Source organism: Apium graveolens, chromosome 1 (assembly GCF_009905375.1).
Source record: "Apium graveolens cultivar Ventura chromosome 1, ASM990537v1, whole genome shotgun sequence".
Taxonomy (NCBI): Eukaryota; Viridiplantae; Streptophyta; class Magnoliopsida; order Apiales; family Apiaceae; genus Apium; species Apium graveolens.
In genome coordinates, this window is record NC_133647.1 from 201,985,376 (window position 1) to 202,002,929 (window position 17,554).

At 35.5% G+C, this 17,554-nt stretch overlaps 3 protein-coding genes and 1 pseudogene across 4 annotated transcripts; 1 reads left to right on the forward strand and 3 right to left on the reverse strand.

The window, feature by feature from the left end:
- Window positions 1-193: 193 nt before the first annotated feature.
- On the forward strand, window positions 194-4,823 carry LOC141678841 (uncharacterized). Of its 2 annotated transcripts, none has more exons than XM_074485255.1 (6): window positions 194-499; window positions 763-910; window positions 1,680-2,291; window positions 2,990-3,473; window positions 3,835-3,916; window positions 4,069-4,399. In XM_074485255.1, exons 1-6 carry the CDS (start codon window positions 452-454, stop codon window positions 4,075-4,077), a joined length of 1,383 nt encoding a protein of 460 aa, XP_074341356.1. In that variant the 5' UTR covers window positions 194-451; the 3' UTR covers window positions 4,078-4,399. The 2 variants fall into 2 exon arrangements, with proteins under 2 accessions (XP_074341356.1, XP_074341351.1); XM_074485250.1 differs by lacking the exon at window positions 4,069-4,399 and adding an exon at window positions 4,411-4,823 and having other exon boundaries at window positions 203-499.
- Window positions 4,824-5,020: 197 nt separating this feature from the next.
- Window positions 5,021-7,177, reverse strand: LOC141678830 (phytosulfokine receptor 1-like). The gene is made up of 2 exons (XM_074485240.1): window positions 7,056-7,177; window positions 5,021-6,958 (listed from the first exon to the last, which is right to left on the reverse strand). The coding sequence occupies exon 2, from the start codon at window positions 6,898-6,900 to the stop codon at window positions 5,203-5,205; it is 1,698 nt and encodes a 565-aa protein (XP_074341341.1). The 5' UTR covers window positions 6,901-6,958; window positions 7,056-7,177; the 3' UTR covers window positions 5,021-5,202.
- Window positions 7,178-10,769: 3,592 nt separating this feature from the next.
- On the reverse strand, window positions 10,770-13,422 carry LOC141678854 (receptor-like protein EIX2; annotated as a pseudogene).
- A 72-nt stretch (window positions 13,423-13,494) lies between these two features.
- LOC141717467 (pentatricopeptide repeat-containing protein At1g08070, chloroplastic-like) lies at window positions 13,495-14,598 on the reverse strand. The gene has a single exon (XM_074519559.1). It carries the CDS (start codon window positions 14,596-14,598, stop codon window positions 13,495-13,497), a length of 1,104 nt encoding a protein of 367 aa, XP_074375660.1.
- Between the last annotated feature and the right edge of the window lie 2,956 nt (window positions 14,599-17,554).

The window sequence follows — 17,554 nt, forward strand, 5'->3', positions numbered from 1 at the left end:
TCAAACTTTAAGTCGCTGAACTGCTGAAACTTTAATAATTAATGGCCTTAAAAATGGACCGGTGCATGCTTTTTTTTTTCCTGCCCATTAATAATGCAGCTGAATCAACTAAAAAAACCCGCGGTGCATATGCTCTACCAGCTCTCAAACAATAAATATTTAAATGTAATTGTAGTACTAAAACAAAAGTAAATTGCCAATGGTGTATTGCAATTTGCAAATTAATTTTTTTAACACTCTGTTACACACCGGATGCCTGTAAACTAGCCTAGTACAGTTACACTCATCACTTTCAATAATTCAGTTCAACCCACCAGTACTATGTGCACTTCTGTGTGAGAGAGAGACATGTCTGAATTTATCAAAGCATTGTAATGTACTATCACCTTTCTTTACTGTCAGAGCCAAAAAAATACAGAACAAGATTATTGCTGATATAGGGCAAATATACATGGATTATGAAAGAATCTACAAGAAACCTCTGCATCATCATCAGCAAGTAGGTTTTGTCTTGACCCTTCACTTTTCCCAATGCCATTATCAAGAAACTTATAATAACATTTGTTTTTTCATTTTTTATTTAAGATATTGCTTCAAGACTAGATTTTTATTGTTCTTTTCTGCAAAATATCAAAACTTGATGTTTTTTAGAATGACCTTTTTCACTGAAATGCTGTTTTGAGCTATCTTTTAGGTTATATCTCATTTTATTTTGTTGGGGTTTTAAATTTTCTTGAAAAAGATTTGATAAGTAATTTTCAGGGAAGTGGAGGGGGATTGTCTCCTGGGAAGTTGAGGAGTATGTTGATGGGAGTTGAGAAGATGAGAAAACAAGGAAGGCCTCAAGAAGATGAAGAAATGGATTCTACTTTTGACTTGAGATCTCAAGATTTTGAGATCCATGACAATGGTATTTACACACACAAGTACACACACATAAATATTATGTTTTTGTGATTTCTGGATTGTTAACTTTGTGAAATAATGGTAATTAAGTGTTTTTGTTTGATGTATATGGCTTGATATAAGTGGAAAGTGTGTTGGTGTCAATGAGATTTTTGTTTCTTTGGTTGGCTGTTGGGAGAAAGGTGAAAGTAAGTTGAGATAATGTTAGTTGTTTGACTAAGGAGAGCTAGAAAATGCGAATGAAATTGAGAAGAATGAAGTAAAGTTATTTTCGAGTTTGGGATTAATAAACAAAATAGAGTTACTTTTTTGTGTTTAGGGAGCTAGGTACCTTAAGTTGAATTTTCTTGCTTGATTAGTTAGGTTAGTTAAAATTAGAAATTTATTTGATAATGGTGTTTGTTTGATTTGAAGATAGTAGTTCATATCTGATATTTTCTCAGAACAAAAATGTGCCTTGATAAAAAAAATCAGAGAGATATTTTTTTGTAACCTTTAAAAGGTTAGTTTGTTGTTTAGAAATCATACCGAACAGACCCAATATATTCTCGAAAGTAGGGCCTCAGATTATGCATACTGTACCCGAGCTGTTCCTGTAAAGACCCCAACTTTTAAAAAGAATGACTAGGCTAGCTATGAAGGATGTTGAGAAGTTATCTAAAATTCTGAAAGTCTTGAGATGCCAGAATAAAGCATTCAAAGACATGAACTGGTTGGTTTTATTTGTTATATGTTTTGCATACTAGTAGTGATTGTCGTGTTTATATGACCAGGTGATTGCTGTTCGGAGAATTTCAAAGATGTAGATGTTGTGTGTGTTCTTCCTCAATGTTCAACTTCTAGTACAGCTGACCCATTGGCTATGGAAATGGTCAGCGAACATACATTGAAGAATCGACCTTTTTCTAATTCAAGAATTAAGTCTCAAGACGACATCTCCTTAGATTATGACAGTGGCATTGACAGTGTAACTACACCATCGTCAGTTTTTGAGTTTCAGAAGGCAGAGCGAGGACTACAAAGAGCGGGTCTTGCACCTTTTTCCAAACCAGCACCTTCAAAATGGGATGATGCCCAGAAATGGATAGCAAGCCCAACATCCAACCGGACTAAGAATGGGCAGCCTCATGGGCTGCAGGGTGGAGTAGGATTGAGGAAAAATAATCAGTTCGGCTATGGAAGCAGACAAACATCGATGAAAGTTGTTGTTGAAGTTCCGGACCAGACATTGATTTCTTGCGAAGAAGCAGATACCAAGAAGATGGAACTGAGCCAGGGAAGCAGGGAAACTGGAGGGCCAAAGCTTGTCCCGTGGGAGGGTGATCCATATTCAAGTACCAACTCCTATAAGAACACAATTGAAAATTGTGTCAAAGAATCAGCAAGTAAGACTATAGTTAGTGTTTTACGATGGCAATATTAAACTGTTGTCTTGGTATTTTATTTTTTTAGGCAAGAAGGAGATTAAATTACTTTGAACGGTGATTCTTAGTCTTGGTAACTGTTTTTCAAAACTACTTATAACAAAATCTACGGTCATTGTAAAGTTGTGTAATGTATGGCACGGAGAACTGAAACACAAATATAGTTAGTTTGACACAGCAGGGCACATTTCATGCAGTCATCACTAAACATGCCTGGTCAAACAAACTTGATTATTGTAGGAAAAAATGTTAAATTTTTTAATATGCAGACTGTTCTGTATAAATTTATTCTTCTTCTTTACATGAGTATTCTGTTATATCAGTTCAGTGGATTACTACTAGACTTCATCCTTATTGTATAAACTTTGAGCCTACAATATCTAGAGGAAGTATATAATTAAAAAGGCTTATAAAGTAACATAGATAGTTGGGTAACAATCTCCCATATGCATCGACTTAAAACTTGACTTTTATAGGCTATATTAGTGGTGTGATAGATGCTATGTAATAGAGTATAAGATATCTCAATTCTTGCATTTTCACTTGTGAATGGCTGTGTTCACTTTTGTGTCAGAGGAGTAATTTTCGTTGTGGCTTTAGATATATGAAAATACTTGCTGACGTTCATAAAATTGAAGTTTAACTTGTAATTTATGCAGTTAATCTGAGCCAGCATGCTCCATCTATGTCTATTAATAGCGCAACAGCAATTATTCCACCCCCTTCAAGTGCTAGGTCAGTATCAATGAGAGATATGGGTACAGAAATGACTCCTATTGCAAGCCAAGAGCCTTCAAGGACCGGAACTCCATTAAGGGCAACAACACCTATACGTAGTCCAACCTCTTCACAACCTTCAAGTCCAAGTAGAGCTTCATTAAGTCCCCATCATCCCAATAGTGTGTCAGATTGCAATAGAAGGGAATTGTCCGTGAAGGAGATGCAGATGAAAACGAGGAGGGAGATTATGCTTCTTGGAACTCAGCTGGGTAAGATGAATATTGCGGCCTGGGCTAGCAAAGAAGAGGAAGATAATGCTGCTTCTACTTCACTAGAAACTCTTGGACAGGAGCAAGCTAAAAGTTTGATTGAGACGCGTGCAGCTGCTTGGGAGGAGGCGGAGAAAGCCAAGTGTATGGCCAGGTTGTTTATTGTAATCCTTTATTGGCTTTTGTACATATGAGATCTCTTTCGTGACATAATTTCAGACTACCGGTCCATAATTCTTTATTACAAAGCAGGGATTACTTTTTCATACCTCAGCCTACGGCATTCCTTGATATCGCAAATTCTTCCAACTTCTGGTCTTGGATTACCGTAAAAATCATTCAAGGGTTCTATTCGTTTCAGCCAAATACTATTGACCTTATCACCAAATTACTTTTGCAAAACTCTTAATACTATATTCCTATCCCTTGGAAACAGACATATACATGCATAGTTATACCTGCTTGACATTTCAGTGTTGGGAAGTTGCTGATGTTCATATTACTTTCACTTTCAGGTTCAAGCAGGAGGAGATCAAGATACATGCATGGGAAAACCATGAAAAGGCAAAGACTGAAGCTGAGATGAGAAAAATCGAGGTGAGGTGCATTCTTCGATACTAAACTCTGTATGATTGTGGTCAAACTTTAATGTTCTAATTAAGACTATTAGTCTTAAATGTTGAATTGCGGAAGAACTTGCATGTGGAGTTTGAATACTGATCTGTCTGAATTGTCTACATTTTGTGTAGATTTCATAACTGCCACTTTCCTCGTATAATGAGAAGTTGGAGAAGTTGGCCGCTGATTTTTTTATGCACAATAATAAGAAAAAATTTGGAAGAGATTACTATTTCCATGCAACGGTTGTGCTATCCATGTTTACAAGTATTTTATTGCGCGGCAACATGAAAGATATTTTACTTACGTAGATCTGCTCTCAAATCACTTACGTGTTTTTTGCTCAGTTACTTTTCTTGTTTTAGTAGTTCTAGTGTGATTGAAATGCTACGTCTACCGTCAGCTCTTTCTATTCAAGAAAAACTACACTAACCGGATGCTTCCGGGTGATAAAATTCCTTCATTTCTTTCAGGTAGAGGTGGAAAGAATGAGTAGTCAAGCACATGATAAGCTTATGAACAAGCTAGCTGCTGCAAGGCTTAAAGCTGAAGAGAAGCGGGCAGCAGCAGAATCCAAGAGAAACCGCCAAGCTGCAAAAACTGAAAAACAAGCAGATTATATTCGCAGAACAGGTCGCATACCTTCCTCGTTTTCTTGCTGTGGTTGGTGGCGCTCATAATTTTTTTATTATCACCTTCAGGCTAGCCAGTAATAACTCTGTATGCATGTATTTATTTATTGTCAATGTACTCGTATCCAAGTGTCGTAATATTTCTGTAGAAACTCAACCCACATCTTAAAATAAAAAATAATTTTTTTTTGGCATCTTATCGAGTCCACCCCTTCTTGGTTGCTATGTTGCCAGTAGAGCAATTGAATAAAAGATGTGATGCACAGAATTGTGATGAATGCACATATCTTTTGGCTTTGACATGATCTGAATTCTAGCAAGTAAATGGCACTACTAGCCCTAATTTATTGCATGAATAGAATCATCTACATTGCATGCCAAAATAGATCTCCTTTAGGCTATTGAAATCTAGGTCAATATCAGCGTGCAAGAATCCATAAAAAGTGGAGGGTTTTAAGCAACTCATTGGTCACTCGTTCACCAATGTTTGTATTATTAAGGAATTACCAATAGCGTTTAATTATTGTCAGACAATACTATAATGATTACAATATGAAGGAACAAATTGAGATTACAACATCATTAACTTTTTGATAATCTATTTGCTGTGTAGTCAAAATACCAAAGTGCGAGCTACCTTATCCTCCTCCATGCAATCTCTACGTATTTTTTTGACCTTTCTTTAGGAAATAGCCATCCAGAGAGATAGCTGATATAGACAACTATCACAAATGCTGTAACACTTCCTATTGCAAATGGAAGGCCAATAACGCTGTCCTCTCCATCACCTAACTTAGCTTGATTCTCTCTCGGTTTTTCTTCGGGTACAGATGAATGTGATGATGGTTCGTAGCCGAAAAGATTTTCATTTCCTGCAAAGCTCGAGTTGAGGAATGTTTGAAACTGACCTCCATTAGGGATATGGCCTGACAACTTGTTGAAAGCAACACTGAAAACCGAAAGAAAGCTTAGCTTTGCTAATGATGGTGGGATTTCTCCAATGAGTAAATTATAAGACAAGTCTAATTTCTCAAGGCTGGTTATGTTGGACAAAGTTTCTGGAATTTGCCCTGACAGACTGTTATTATTTAGAATCAACATCTGTAGCTGTTTGAGACTTCCAAATTCTGCTAGAATTGGTCCAGTGAGATAATTGGAGCTCAGGTCTAAACATGAAGGAAATCTATGAATCTGATTGTATTGAAGTGCTCTTGACCTTCTGTCATGACGAAAAAGGGATAGGTCTTCTGAGTTTTCACCTAGTTCTAGGATGTTATTCTGATGAATAAGGCTTTCTAGTGTTGTCAAGCCTTTCGGAATCCCTTCGGAAAGCATGTTTCTTGACAAATCCAAGTAAAAAAGAAGTTTCATCTCGCTGAATATATTTGGAATAGGTCCAGTTAACCGGTTCCACGAAAGATCTAAGAGTTGCAAGTTGGTGCAACTTTGCAGCCAGTTCGGTATCAAACCACTGAGTTCGCAGTTTGCTAGTACAAGAGTGCTGAGGCTGTTAAAATTCCGATCAATATTAGTGGGAATTTTTTCACCATGGAAATTGAGTGTAAGAACTACAAAGCTCAAGTTCTTACAATGCTGCAGGATATCTAGACTTGCTCTTAAGTTTACTAGGCTGCAATTGGATAGTGATAGATGAGAGAGGGAGGCAAAATCCTTAAAGCTTTCAGGTATCTCACCACTAAATTTGTTTCTTGAAAGGTTTAAAAAAGTTAGACGTTTGCAGGAAGAGAGATTCCCAGGAATCGGGCTATTGAATGAATTGGAAGCAAGTGCGAGGGAGGTTAAACTAACCATGGCAGAACAGTTAAGTACAATAGAACCGCTGAGAGAATTGTTGCGAATACTAAGTGAAGAGATACTTGGGGAGTTGGATAATGATGGTGGTAAAGAACCGCTAAATCTATTGGAACTTGCTGAAAATCGTTTGAGCTTCCGAAGGTTGTAGAAAGCATCTGGCAACGTCCCAAAAAAGCCATTTGAGGAGATGTCAAATTCGACTATACTAGAGAGGTTACCAACAGAAGGACTTAACAATCCAGCAAACAGGTTGTCCTGAAGAGTCAGTTGTCTCAAATTTGACAACTGGAACAGATCATTTGGCAAGTTTCCTTCAAAAAGGTTTGAACCAAGGGAAAGAACCTCTAGAAAGCTACAGTTTGCAATGATCGGAGGAATCTTGTCTGTGAATGAATTCATTGACAAATCCAAAACTTGCAACCTATTTGCAACTCCACATATGTCCATCTTAAATAAACCTTGTAGCAAGTTGTGGGATAAATCTAGGAACTTGAGGGAAGGCGAGCTTATTTCCATAGTTAGGTTTCCCTCTAAATTATTGGAACTCAGGTCGAGAACCTCTAGAAACTCAAGTCTGAAAAGTTCACGTGGTAGATAATCCGAGAAAAAATTATTGGAAAGATTAAGGACTCTCAAGTAATTCAGAGCAGCCAGGGATTTGTTAAGCGTACCTTTCAGTTTTTTACCTGGGAGTACCAGACCGACTACCCTCGTGAAATTTGAAACTTGTGAGACAAATTCACAAGTGACACCATCCCATGCACAACAATCAGCATCTGAATTGCTTCCCCAGCCTTCTATCCCGGACTCCAAGTCATCTAAGAATCCAAGGAGTGCTGTGAAGTCCTGTGCATGGCAGGTTAGATTGTTAGAAGATGTAGTTTCTGCTAGAAAACATAGACATAGAAAAAAGGATATCTCCAACTGGTGCCAGCTGCTTCTATTCTTGAGCAACATTAGGCCGAGTGCTGAAATATTTCAAATTTCAGAGGTTATGATCTTAGATGTGCAAATAGTTGACCAAAAATGAGGTGTGGAATACTCCCCTCCATTATTATACAAATGGTTTGACTTCTGAATGCATTTCCAACCAAGAGCTAAAATGCATATTTTTTGAGTCTTTATTTTTGAATAAGAATAAATATGCTTATCTTTATTCAAAACATATTAATTTTATTATGGTAAGTATAATGTTAATTTTGTTAATGTTATGAAAAGAAATACACATTTTGGAAATATTGGTTTATTTATTTTACTTGGATAAAATGTGGAACAAAATAAATGGGATGGAGAGCTATATTTCATTATTATGAAATTCTTTGTCATAGTTAGATATTGAAGAAGATCTTTCTAAATAGATTTGGCCATGAAACTAATGTATCAGGATAATGATGCAGCAATTAGAAGGGTTTTTGGGCTTTTTTGTGAATTATAATAGGTTCATTTTAATCTTTGCTGTTTGATAAGATGATTCTTTATAGTAGTTAGATATCGAATGTAATCTCTTCAAATAGGCTTAGATAACTAGACCTTACTCCAAATGCAATTTCATACTCCAAAAATCATGCTGAATACAATTTCTAACATTAACTGGAACAGAACTCCGGTCAAAAGTACGATCAGGGTACATATGCGACACATGAGCAAGTTCGTGTGCTAGCAAATTTGCAGACCGTTTTATAAAATACAACTTATAGTTGTTTGTCTCTCTTATTAACTCCCTACATTCTTCAATAACTTGTCCACAGGAGTTGTGCTTCTAATCATCTGGACTACCAGTATATTAATTCTAAATGCAACTTATATGTGGTACATCTACTAGTATCCAAGTGTCCTGATATCTCTTTAAAAACTCAATCCACATCTTGTAAAATAAAATTCTTTTGGGAATCTTACCAAGTCCGAACTTGCCAGAAGTGGATAAAAATGCGATCTCAGGCCACGATGGCTGGTAGCGCAACTGATAATCAAGTTGCAAAACATTTATGCATATAAACGAGATCTTTCCATCTTCTGATTTGATTGGTGCATTTTCTGGTTTTCCTTCAGGGGTGAACGAACAAAGATTTGATTTGTACACAGAAAGACCTTCATTCCCTGTAAAACTGGACTCTGGGAATGTAGAAAACTGACCTCCTGTGGGGATGTGTCCTGACAACTTATTGAAAGCAACACTAAATTTTGATAGAAAGCTGAGACTTTCCAGTGATGGGGGGTATTGTTTCGAACAGACTGTTATTTGACAAGTCCAATGTCTCCAAGCTGATAATGTTGGACAAAGATTCAGGAATATGACATGATTAATGGTTACTTTTTAGATTCAAAACATGACGCTGTTTGAGATTTCCAAATTCCTCCATGATTGTTCCTATTAGAAAATTGGAGCTCAGGTCTATAGTCGGGGGAAATCTTTGAATCTGATTGTATCGTAGCCCTCTTGCAGTGTTGCTCCTCTTGAAAAAATAAAAGTCTTTCGAAAGATCTTCTAATTTGACATTCTTATTAACTAGGCTTTCAAGCTTAGTCAAGCCTCTAGGAATCTCTTCAGAAAGCATGTTCCTTGATAAATCCAAGTAAAAAGAAGTTTCATCTTGCTCAAAAAGTTTGGAATAGGTCCGGTCAGCTGGTTCCATGAGAGATCCAAGAGTTGCAAGTTGGAACAACTTTGCAACCAGTTAGGTAAAGAACCAGAAAGTTGGCAATTTGCTATTACAAGAGTTGTGAGGCTGTTGAATTGCAGAAAATTATCAGCCGGCATTACTTCATTGTGGAAATTGAGGGTAAGAAATAAAACTTTAAAGTTCCTACAGTGCTGCAGAATTTCCAGAGTTGCTGAAGTTCTGCAGGCTACAGTTGGATAATGATTAGATAAGAGAGGGATGTAAGATTAGTAAAGCTTTCAGCTAACTGACCGCTAAAATTGTTCCTCGAAAGATCCATAGAAGTTAACTGGTTGCAGGAAGAGAGATTTTCGGGAAAGGGGCCACTGAATGAATTGGAACTGAGGGCAAGGGAGGTTAAACTAAGCATGGAAGAACAGTTGAGTGCAATGGAACCATTCAGAGGATTGTTACGAACATTGAGTGAGAAGATGCTAGGAGAGCCGGATAAAGGTGGTAAAGAACCGCTAAAATCTATTTGAATTGGCCGAGCATCTCTTGAGCTTTCGAAGGTTGTAGAAAGCATCAGGAAAAGTTCCAAAAAAGCCATTCGCAGAGATGTCAAATTCGACAATGTTGGAGAGTTTACCAATGATCGGACTCAAAAGTCCAGTAAACCTGTTACTCTGAACAGTCAATTGTCTCAACTTTGGCAACTGAAAGAGTTCTTCGGGCAAGTTTCCATCAAAGAGGTTTGAAGCAAGGGAGAGAACCTCTAGAAAGCTACACTTTCCAATGGTCGAAGAAATTTTGTATGTGAAATAGTTCATCGACAAATCCAAAACTTTCAACCTACTTGCAACTTTACATATGTCGTCATCAAATAAACCCTGTAGCAAGTTGTGGGACAAATCCAGGAACTTAAGAGAACGTAGGCTAATTTCCATAGTTAAATTTCCCTTAAAATCGTTGGAGCACAAGTCAAGAACCTCAAGAAACACCAAGCTGAAAAGTTCCAATGGTAGATAATCCCAGAAAAAATTATTGGAAAGCTCAAGGTTTCTCCTCAATTTGCTGCATGTTTTGAGGGTTGAACTCCCCTCCCAGTAGCAAAATGTTAGTGGAAGGGTGTGTGCCCCTTTGTGTGCTTACCTAATAGTGAACTCACGGATTACTTTGCCTGGTGGTTCGCGATCAGTGAGTCTTGGTGGTCCTAATGTGGTTTGTGACTGTGAGCATAGTATCTAGATCATTGTTGTCATCACTTCCAACAAACTAAAATTTTCCTTCAATTTTTAAGTTGAGATGGAACTTTAGCATCGGATATGACATTGGTTCTGCAATTGCAGGTATTGACACAATACAATGAGATAACTATGTGTGTAGTACTGTACATGTTCTGTTCGAAAATTCATTGATACAGTGTTGTAATTTTAAACAGAATAAATATTAACATCAAATTATGAGTTATAATGTGGCAACAAATAACGAATAATGGAAGTACGTAGAGAACTGTTGCGAGCACTTACTGAGAAAATGCTTGGAGAGCTGTTTAAAGAGGGTGGTAATTAACTTATATCGATTGGTCTTATAGAGATGCATATTTAGACTTTTAAATGACTAGTCTGCGAGGCAACAGTACTTGCTCTGCAACTCAGTGAATTTTACTTCCTTTTTCTATCTGTATTTTTAGATGATTAAAGATACTAAAAGTAGATATGATTTTTCCTTTACCTGTAATGATGATTAAAGATACTATTTCTGAATTGATAAGCAATGACAAAGTATGAAAGATAAGACATTAAGATACCAATTAACGAGCAAATACATAACAGAGGAACATTATTATATGTACCTTCTTGACTTGTAACATATAAAATTCAGCTGGAACCAAAGCTCTGTTATGAGATGCACAACTTTACACAAGGTTACCGCTTTAGGAAATCCCTCCAAGACTTGATAAAGTACGAAGAAGAGCAAAATCCAAAAAATCCAACCAAAAGGCCAGGTCCTATCCCTGCATAAAACCACCTGCGGTCATCATCTGAATCAGAATCGGAATGTGTTCCAACATAGTCAGGAACATTATGTGAATCTGTGTCACCAACGCAAGGCTTCAGGATAGGTCGGCCACAGAGCTGATCGTTGCCCACATAGATCGAAGGTTCGTTGAGGGTCTGAAGTTGGTTTCCGGTGGGTAATCTTCCTGATAAATCATTGAAGGAGAGGTTCAAGTGGCTTAAAAAGTTTAAATCCGATAGACTCTGTGGAATAGGACCATAAAGTTCATTTCTAGAGAAATCAAGAGATTCCGGTCTATCCAAATTCCCTATCCTGTCAGGGATTCTTCCATCTAGATGGTTACCTGCTAAGTTCAGATTTGATAAACCATGGAGATCCATTAACTCTTCTGGAATCTTTCCACTGATTTGGTTGTTTGATAAATCAACCGAAAACATAAACTTGAGTGTCGAGGTATATGTTTGCTCATATCCTTTTGCATCATATTTTACTGTTTCCCCAGTTCGAGTGGAGAAGCCTGTATAAGGATCACTGCTGCGACTAGTAATCATGGCAGTGAAGTTGCCGAAACAAGGAGGAATGTTTCCCATGATTTGATTTTGTGCCAAGTTTAAAACTTGAATTGATGCACGGTGGCAAAGCTGTATTGGGATTTTCCCATAAAAATTGTTAGACCGGAGTATTAAATACTTGAGAAAAGGTAATTTCCCTCCACTCCAAGTCTCCAACGGGGAAGATTGTCACTCAATCTGTTCTAACCCACATCAAGTACGACCAACTTTGTCAGATTTTGGAAGGACAAAGGTAGTTTCCCTTGAAATTTGTTGTCATGCAAGTTTAAAAATGCGAGATTCTCTAGATAACCCAAAGAAACAGGAATATTACCAGAAAGACTGTTATTCATCACATCAAAATCCATCAACTGTGTCAAGTTTCCTAAGCACAGGGGAAGCACTCCAGAAAAGTTATTACTGGAGAGAAATAAATAACGCAAGGACGTTAGATTGCATAAAATTGCAGGAAATTCACCTGAAAAACGATTATTTGAAAGCTGTAATTCATCCAAACCAGTTGGATCTGCTGAAATTAAGGACAGTTGTTCCCCGTGGATGTCATTGTTAGATAGATCAATCTCGGAGGCTTTAGACAGGAGACTCACAAACCAATCGACTGGAATGGTATCTGATATGCTCACATTTGACATCATAAAATGCCAAATCTGTCTTTGTGTTAGTAGCCACTGGGGAAATTTTGGTCCCACTATCATATCATTCATGTATATAACATGTAACTGAAACGGAGGAACCCATTTGGAACTAATATTTAACCCCAAGTTAGAATTTGAAGAAATATACAAGTCTGTCAGTCTCGCGAGGTTAACAAAGTGATGCTCCGATACAAAACCCTCCCATGAGTTATAATCAAGACCCAAAAAGTTTAGATTTGATAGTTCCTCAATGCATGTAGGAATGCTTCCACTGAATTGATTACGACCAATAACCAATAGTTCTAACTTTGACAGTTGACAAATTGTTTCCCCTACACGACCCTTCAATTCGTTGGAGCTTATAGAGAGGGATGAAAGATTGGTAAGATTGATCATCTCATCTGGAATTGAACCATGGAAATTATTTGAAGAAAGATCAAGTACAACTAAACGTGTCAAACTTCCAATAGATTCAGGAATCGAACCATTAAGATTGTTATGCGCAAGATTAAGATGTGAAAGACCACTATTGTTAAAAATCCATTCAGGAAAAGAACCTTTAAGTCTATTGTCACCGAGATCAAGGGAAACAAGTGATGTTAAATTAACAGAGGGGAGATTAAGAGGGACATCGTTAGGTAGGTAACAACGGAACAATTTAAGCACTGATAGGGAATTATGAAACATGTTGATAGCTTCAAACCAATCAGTTGCAGTTGAAAGATTAACGTAGGAGAGATCCAAGTGTTCTAACAACGGAAGCTTAGATAACCACCTCATGCTTTCGATACTTGACATATCATTATAACTTAAATCAAGGTACTGCAACTTTGAAAGGTTTCCTAGATGCTGCGGAACTAAACCTCTAAAATTTGCGGAAGAGAGGTCAAGATATGTTAGATCCTTGAAGGATCCAAAAAACTCTGGAAAAAGGCTTTCATCGAGACGGTTAAAACTCAAGTCTAAGTAAGTCAAGTATTTCAGATGAAGCAAAGAAGGAAGTATCTGATCACCTCTTAAATTACCATGTCCAAGATCAAGTTGAATGACATGGCCGGTTTTGTTGTTGCAAGCAATTCCATGCCATGCACAGCAATCATCTCCAACCCATGATGACAAGTAATTTGAGTCGTCGACGAGACTTTTCTTAAGGAGCAGCAAAGATTGTTGCTCACCCTTAATGCAACTCCCAATCTCTAAGAGCATCCATTATCTTTTTACAACTCCCTATCTTTGTGCCTATATACTCACTTTCTGACCACTTTCTATTTATCCATGACTCTAGTCAACCTCAATCCAGCTGCATCCAGCAGTCTTTTTCAAACCCATGCGCCTCATTGAGTCTCGGACCTTATTTGCATCATCCCATCTGTTGGAACTAGCATATGTGTTTGATAACAAAGCAAAAGTTCCTACTGTTACATCTTTGGTCTTAGAAAGAGACTGTCTGGTTCGCAGAATCATCTCCTCGCTCCCATAAATATTGCAAGCATTAAGTAATGCTCCCCAAATGGAACCATCAGCTTCCACAGGCATATCCTCAATAAAGCGCTCGGCTTCTTCTAAGAGGCCTGCTCGACCATACATATCAACAATACAAGCATAATGCTTCATGTGGGGTGAAATGCCATACACACCATCCATGGCTTTAAAGAGCATTAACCCTTGATTCACCAAACCCGCATGACTGCAAGCAGATAACAAACCGATAAATGTTACATCATCAGGGGTATTCCCATGAATTAGCATAAGGGAGACGAGCGGCAACACATGCTTGCCATACCCATTCATTGCCAAACCGCTAATCATAGTACTCCACGACACTATATCCTTGAGTTTAAGCCCGTGGAACACCCTAATAGCCAAATCCATATTCCCACATTTCACATACAAATTCACCAAAGCATTCCCCACATTCCTATTGATCACAAGATCATCCCTACTACTCACATAAGAATGAACCCACCGACCCAAACTCAAATCCCCAACTGAAGAGCAAGCTGACAACACACTAACAACCGTAGCCTCATTAGGCTCAACCTCACCCTCTCTCACCATTTCCTGAAACATCCTAACTGAACCCTCAAAAAATCCTCTCTGCACAAAACCCCCCACCATCGTAGTCCAAGAAACCACATCTCTCCTACGCAATCTACCAAACAAATACCACACACACTCTAAACCCCCAAACTTAACAAAAAAATCCAAAACCACATTCCCTAAAACCCCATTATCATATTCAAAATTCTTTAAACCATAACAACAAACAGATTTACCAATCTTAACAGCTCTAATACTAATACAAGCAGATAAAACAGTAACAACAGTAGTACAATTAGGCCTCACATTCATATTCGAAAACTTCAGCAAAGCCTCCTCTTCCATCCCACATTTTGAAAGCCCTGAAATAATCTAAGTCCAAGAAACAACATCAGGGTTAATAACACAATCGAAAACCCGACAAGACGAGACAATATCATTCTGCTGCAAATAAAAATGAATCAAAGAATTCTGAATAAAAATGTCAGAAAAATGTGATGTTTTGATGACATGGGCATGAATTTCTTGGCCTTTTGGGTATGAATGGAGTAAAGAACAGGCCTTTAGGGCAAGAGTGAATGTGAAATGGTTGTGTGAATTTGGGTTTTTGAGCATTTGGTTGTAGAGAAAAAGGGTATTTTGGGGAGTGTGTGAGTGTGTGAAAAAAGACAGTAAGATGTTTAAAGTGTTGGGTTTTGTGGTTGTAATGAGATGAGCTCGGAGTTGTTTGAGTTGTCTGAGGGAGAGAGTTGGGTTTAGTTGTTTCATGGGTTAAATTCAAGAACAGTTGTGTCAGTGTGTGTCATGCGAAGAATCAAGGGTCTGTTCTAGATTCTTTTCCCAATTGATATTTGAACCGGGTTTTTTTGGCGGGTTTCTTGAACCCGGTTTAAATTAAAGAAATCTCTTCTATATATAATACAATAAAGGGATAATATTTTGAGATTAAAAAGTCTCATTGAAAAGACTAAATTACCTCTATTTTTAATATTTATATAAAAGTTGTGTTTTGTGGGAATCGAACTCGGTTGCTTCATTTTTCTATACAACCTCGTACCACCACACCATATTGTCACATGGGTTTTTTATCATACACATAATATGTAAGTGTGCTAAAATAATATTATATTTAACTTTAAAGATAGCTACTTGAATTCCGCAAAAAAAATGATAGTTACTTGAATATTTGTACAATTAATTTTAAAGAATTGAATTCCAGATATAAAGTTAGGCATAATACATAAATGAATTATTATTTTATTTATTATTATTTTTTAGTTTGAAAATATATTTCATATATTTTTAACAATTTTTTATTATAAAAAGTAATTAACATGTATATATATAACTTTTAAAGAAAATATTGAAAATAGAATCGCCTATATATAAATAATCTAGATTGATATTAAATATTTAGATAAGTTCGAATTATAATGAGTCAATGAATTTTAGTTTATTTTAAATTTGAAATCAGAATTTGGCTAATTGTTCAAAAAATACTCGAAATTTGACTACATGATTAGCCGAAAAACATTGTCACATTCTACGTTTAGTAAATTTAAATTACAAGTTCGACGAGAATATCTTACCAATAATGTGAAATTTTTTGATATCTTATATTAATATAAATTAATGTGTTTGAGGTATTTATAGGATCAAGTCAATTGATTATTTATATTAAAATTACTAACTTCACTGATAGCGCAATAGTGTTTTGGGACTTGTCCCGTTTTTAAAAATATTTGAAATTTGATATGAGATCTCACGAGATTTGTTAAAACTACGATGATATATTAAATCTATTTATTTTTCATTTTTCACTTTAAAAAAACTAGCATTTTAAAAAGAATTATTTTAGATAAACAATATTTATTAATCAAGATAATATTGTACAAATATTTTGAATTATTTTAATATTTTGAATTATTCAAATAAAAGTTATATCTATACAATTTTGTAGCATTTGATTCAATACATTTTATATTATTTAAAAAATATATATTGTTCAATAATTTGAAGGAATTAACCAGTTCAACTAATATTTATAAAACTTTATCGAATTGTAGGAAAATAGTATACAATATTATCAAATTATTATATGATGAAATATTAGAGTTGTAATGAAAGAAACTTAAAAATAGTTTAAATAATAATATAATTACAATTTTTCCTTCAAATTATTGAAAAAAATCACGAACATCAATAATAAGTTTACAATATATAATTTATTTTTATGTTAAATGATTGATACTCGGTCGCGTAAAAAACAGATATGGATTGTTTGTCAGTGATAATGTGAATACCATATATAAATTATTGCAATTTATTTATTACATAATTTTTATTTTTGAATAATTATAAATACATGTTATTTAATTAATCAACTGTCTCACTAGATATTAATAATGATTATACATGTACATAAATCAGCTATTTAGCATATAAATAATTGAAACCATCGTAATTTTCTAAGAAATGTAACATACGATAATTCACATGCTAACATAGACACATATAACTTAATCTTATTTTATTAAGAGTAGTGTAAAAAAACTAACATTTTCCAAACATACATACGTTAAATTTCAAAAACTAACATTTTTCATTAAAATCGACTTTTATATTAACAGTAGTGTAAATTTTATATTATTTTATATTATGATTGCAAGTAATTCTGAATTCAGTTATTCATTTTTTTATCTTTTTAAATTGAGTAAGTTAATTGTAAGTTAGTAGAGAACTCAGTAATAATATAGACCAGTTATATAGTTTATTTAAATGAAATTCAAAATTTTTGGTCAACTCTGTATTCAACATATATGTTATTTTTTAACTTTTTCTTTGTAAACATACCAACGACATTCTACGTATTAAGTTTATTTGTTTCATTTTAAACGTACACTGACTACCATGTTTATATTCATTCATTAAATACAATTATACAACACAAACAAGAATACATATATTTTTCTTAATAAGCTATATTGAAAACGTTGTGTAATTTAGCAATGTCTTGTATGAAAATGATACACAGATAAATACATTAGACATTATACAACATTTATAACTAAAAATATTATAATTGCATGCATAAAAAAACTCTAGAAAATGACCCATGCCTCGCACGGGTTATTATGCTAGTTGATAAATTATTCTGCAACTGCTTTCAAATTATATAACGGGACATTTGGAAACTGGATTTCATTTAAAATTCTGGATTTGATCAAATAAGTTGTTTGGAAATTTGAATTTGGATTTCATTTGAAATTCAGGACATTCAAATATTAGTATAAACATGAGA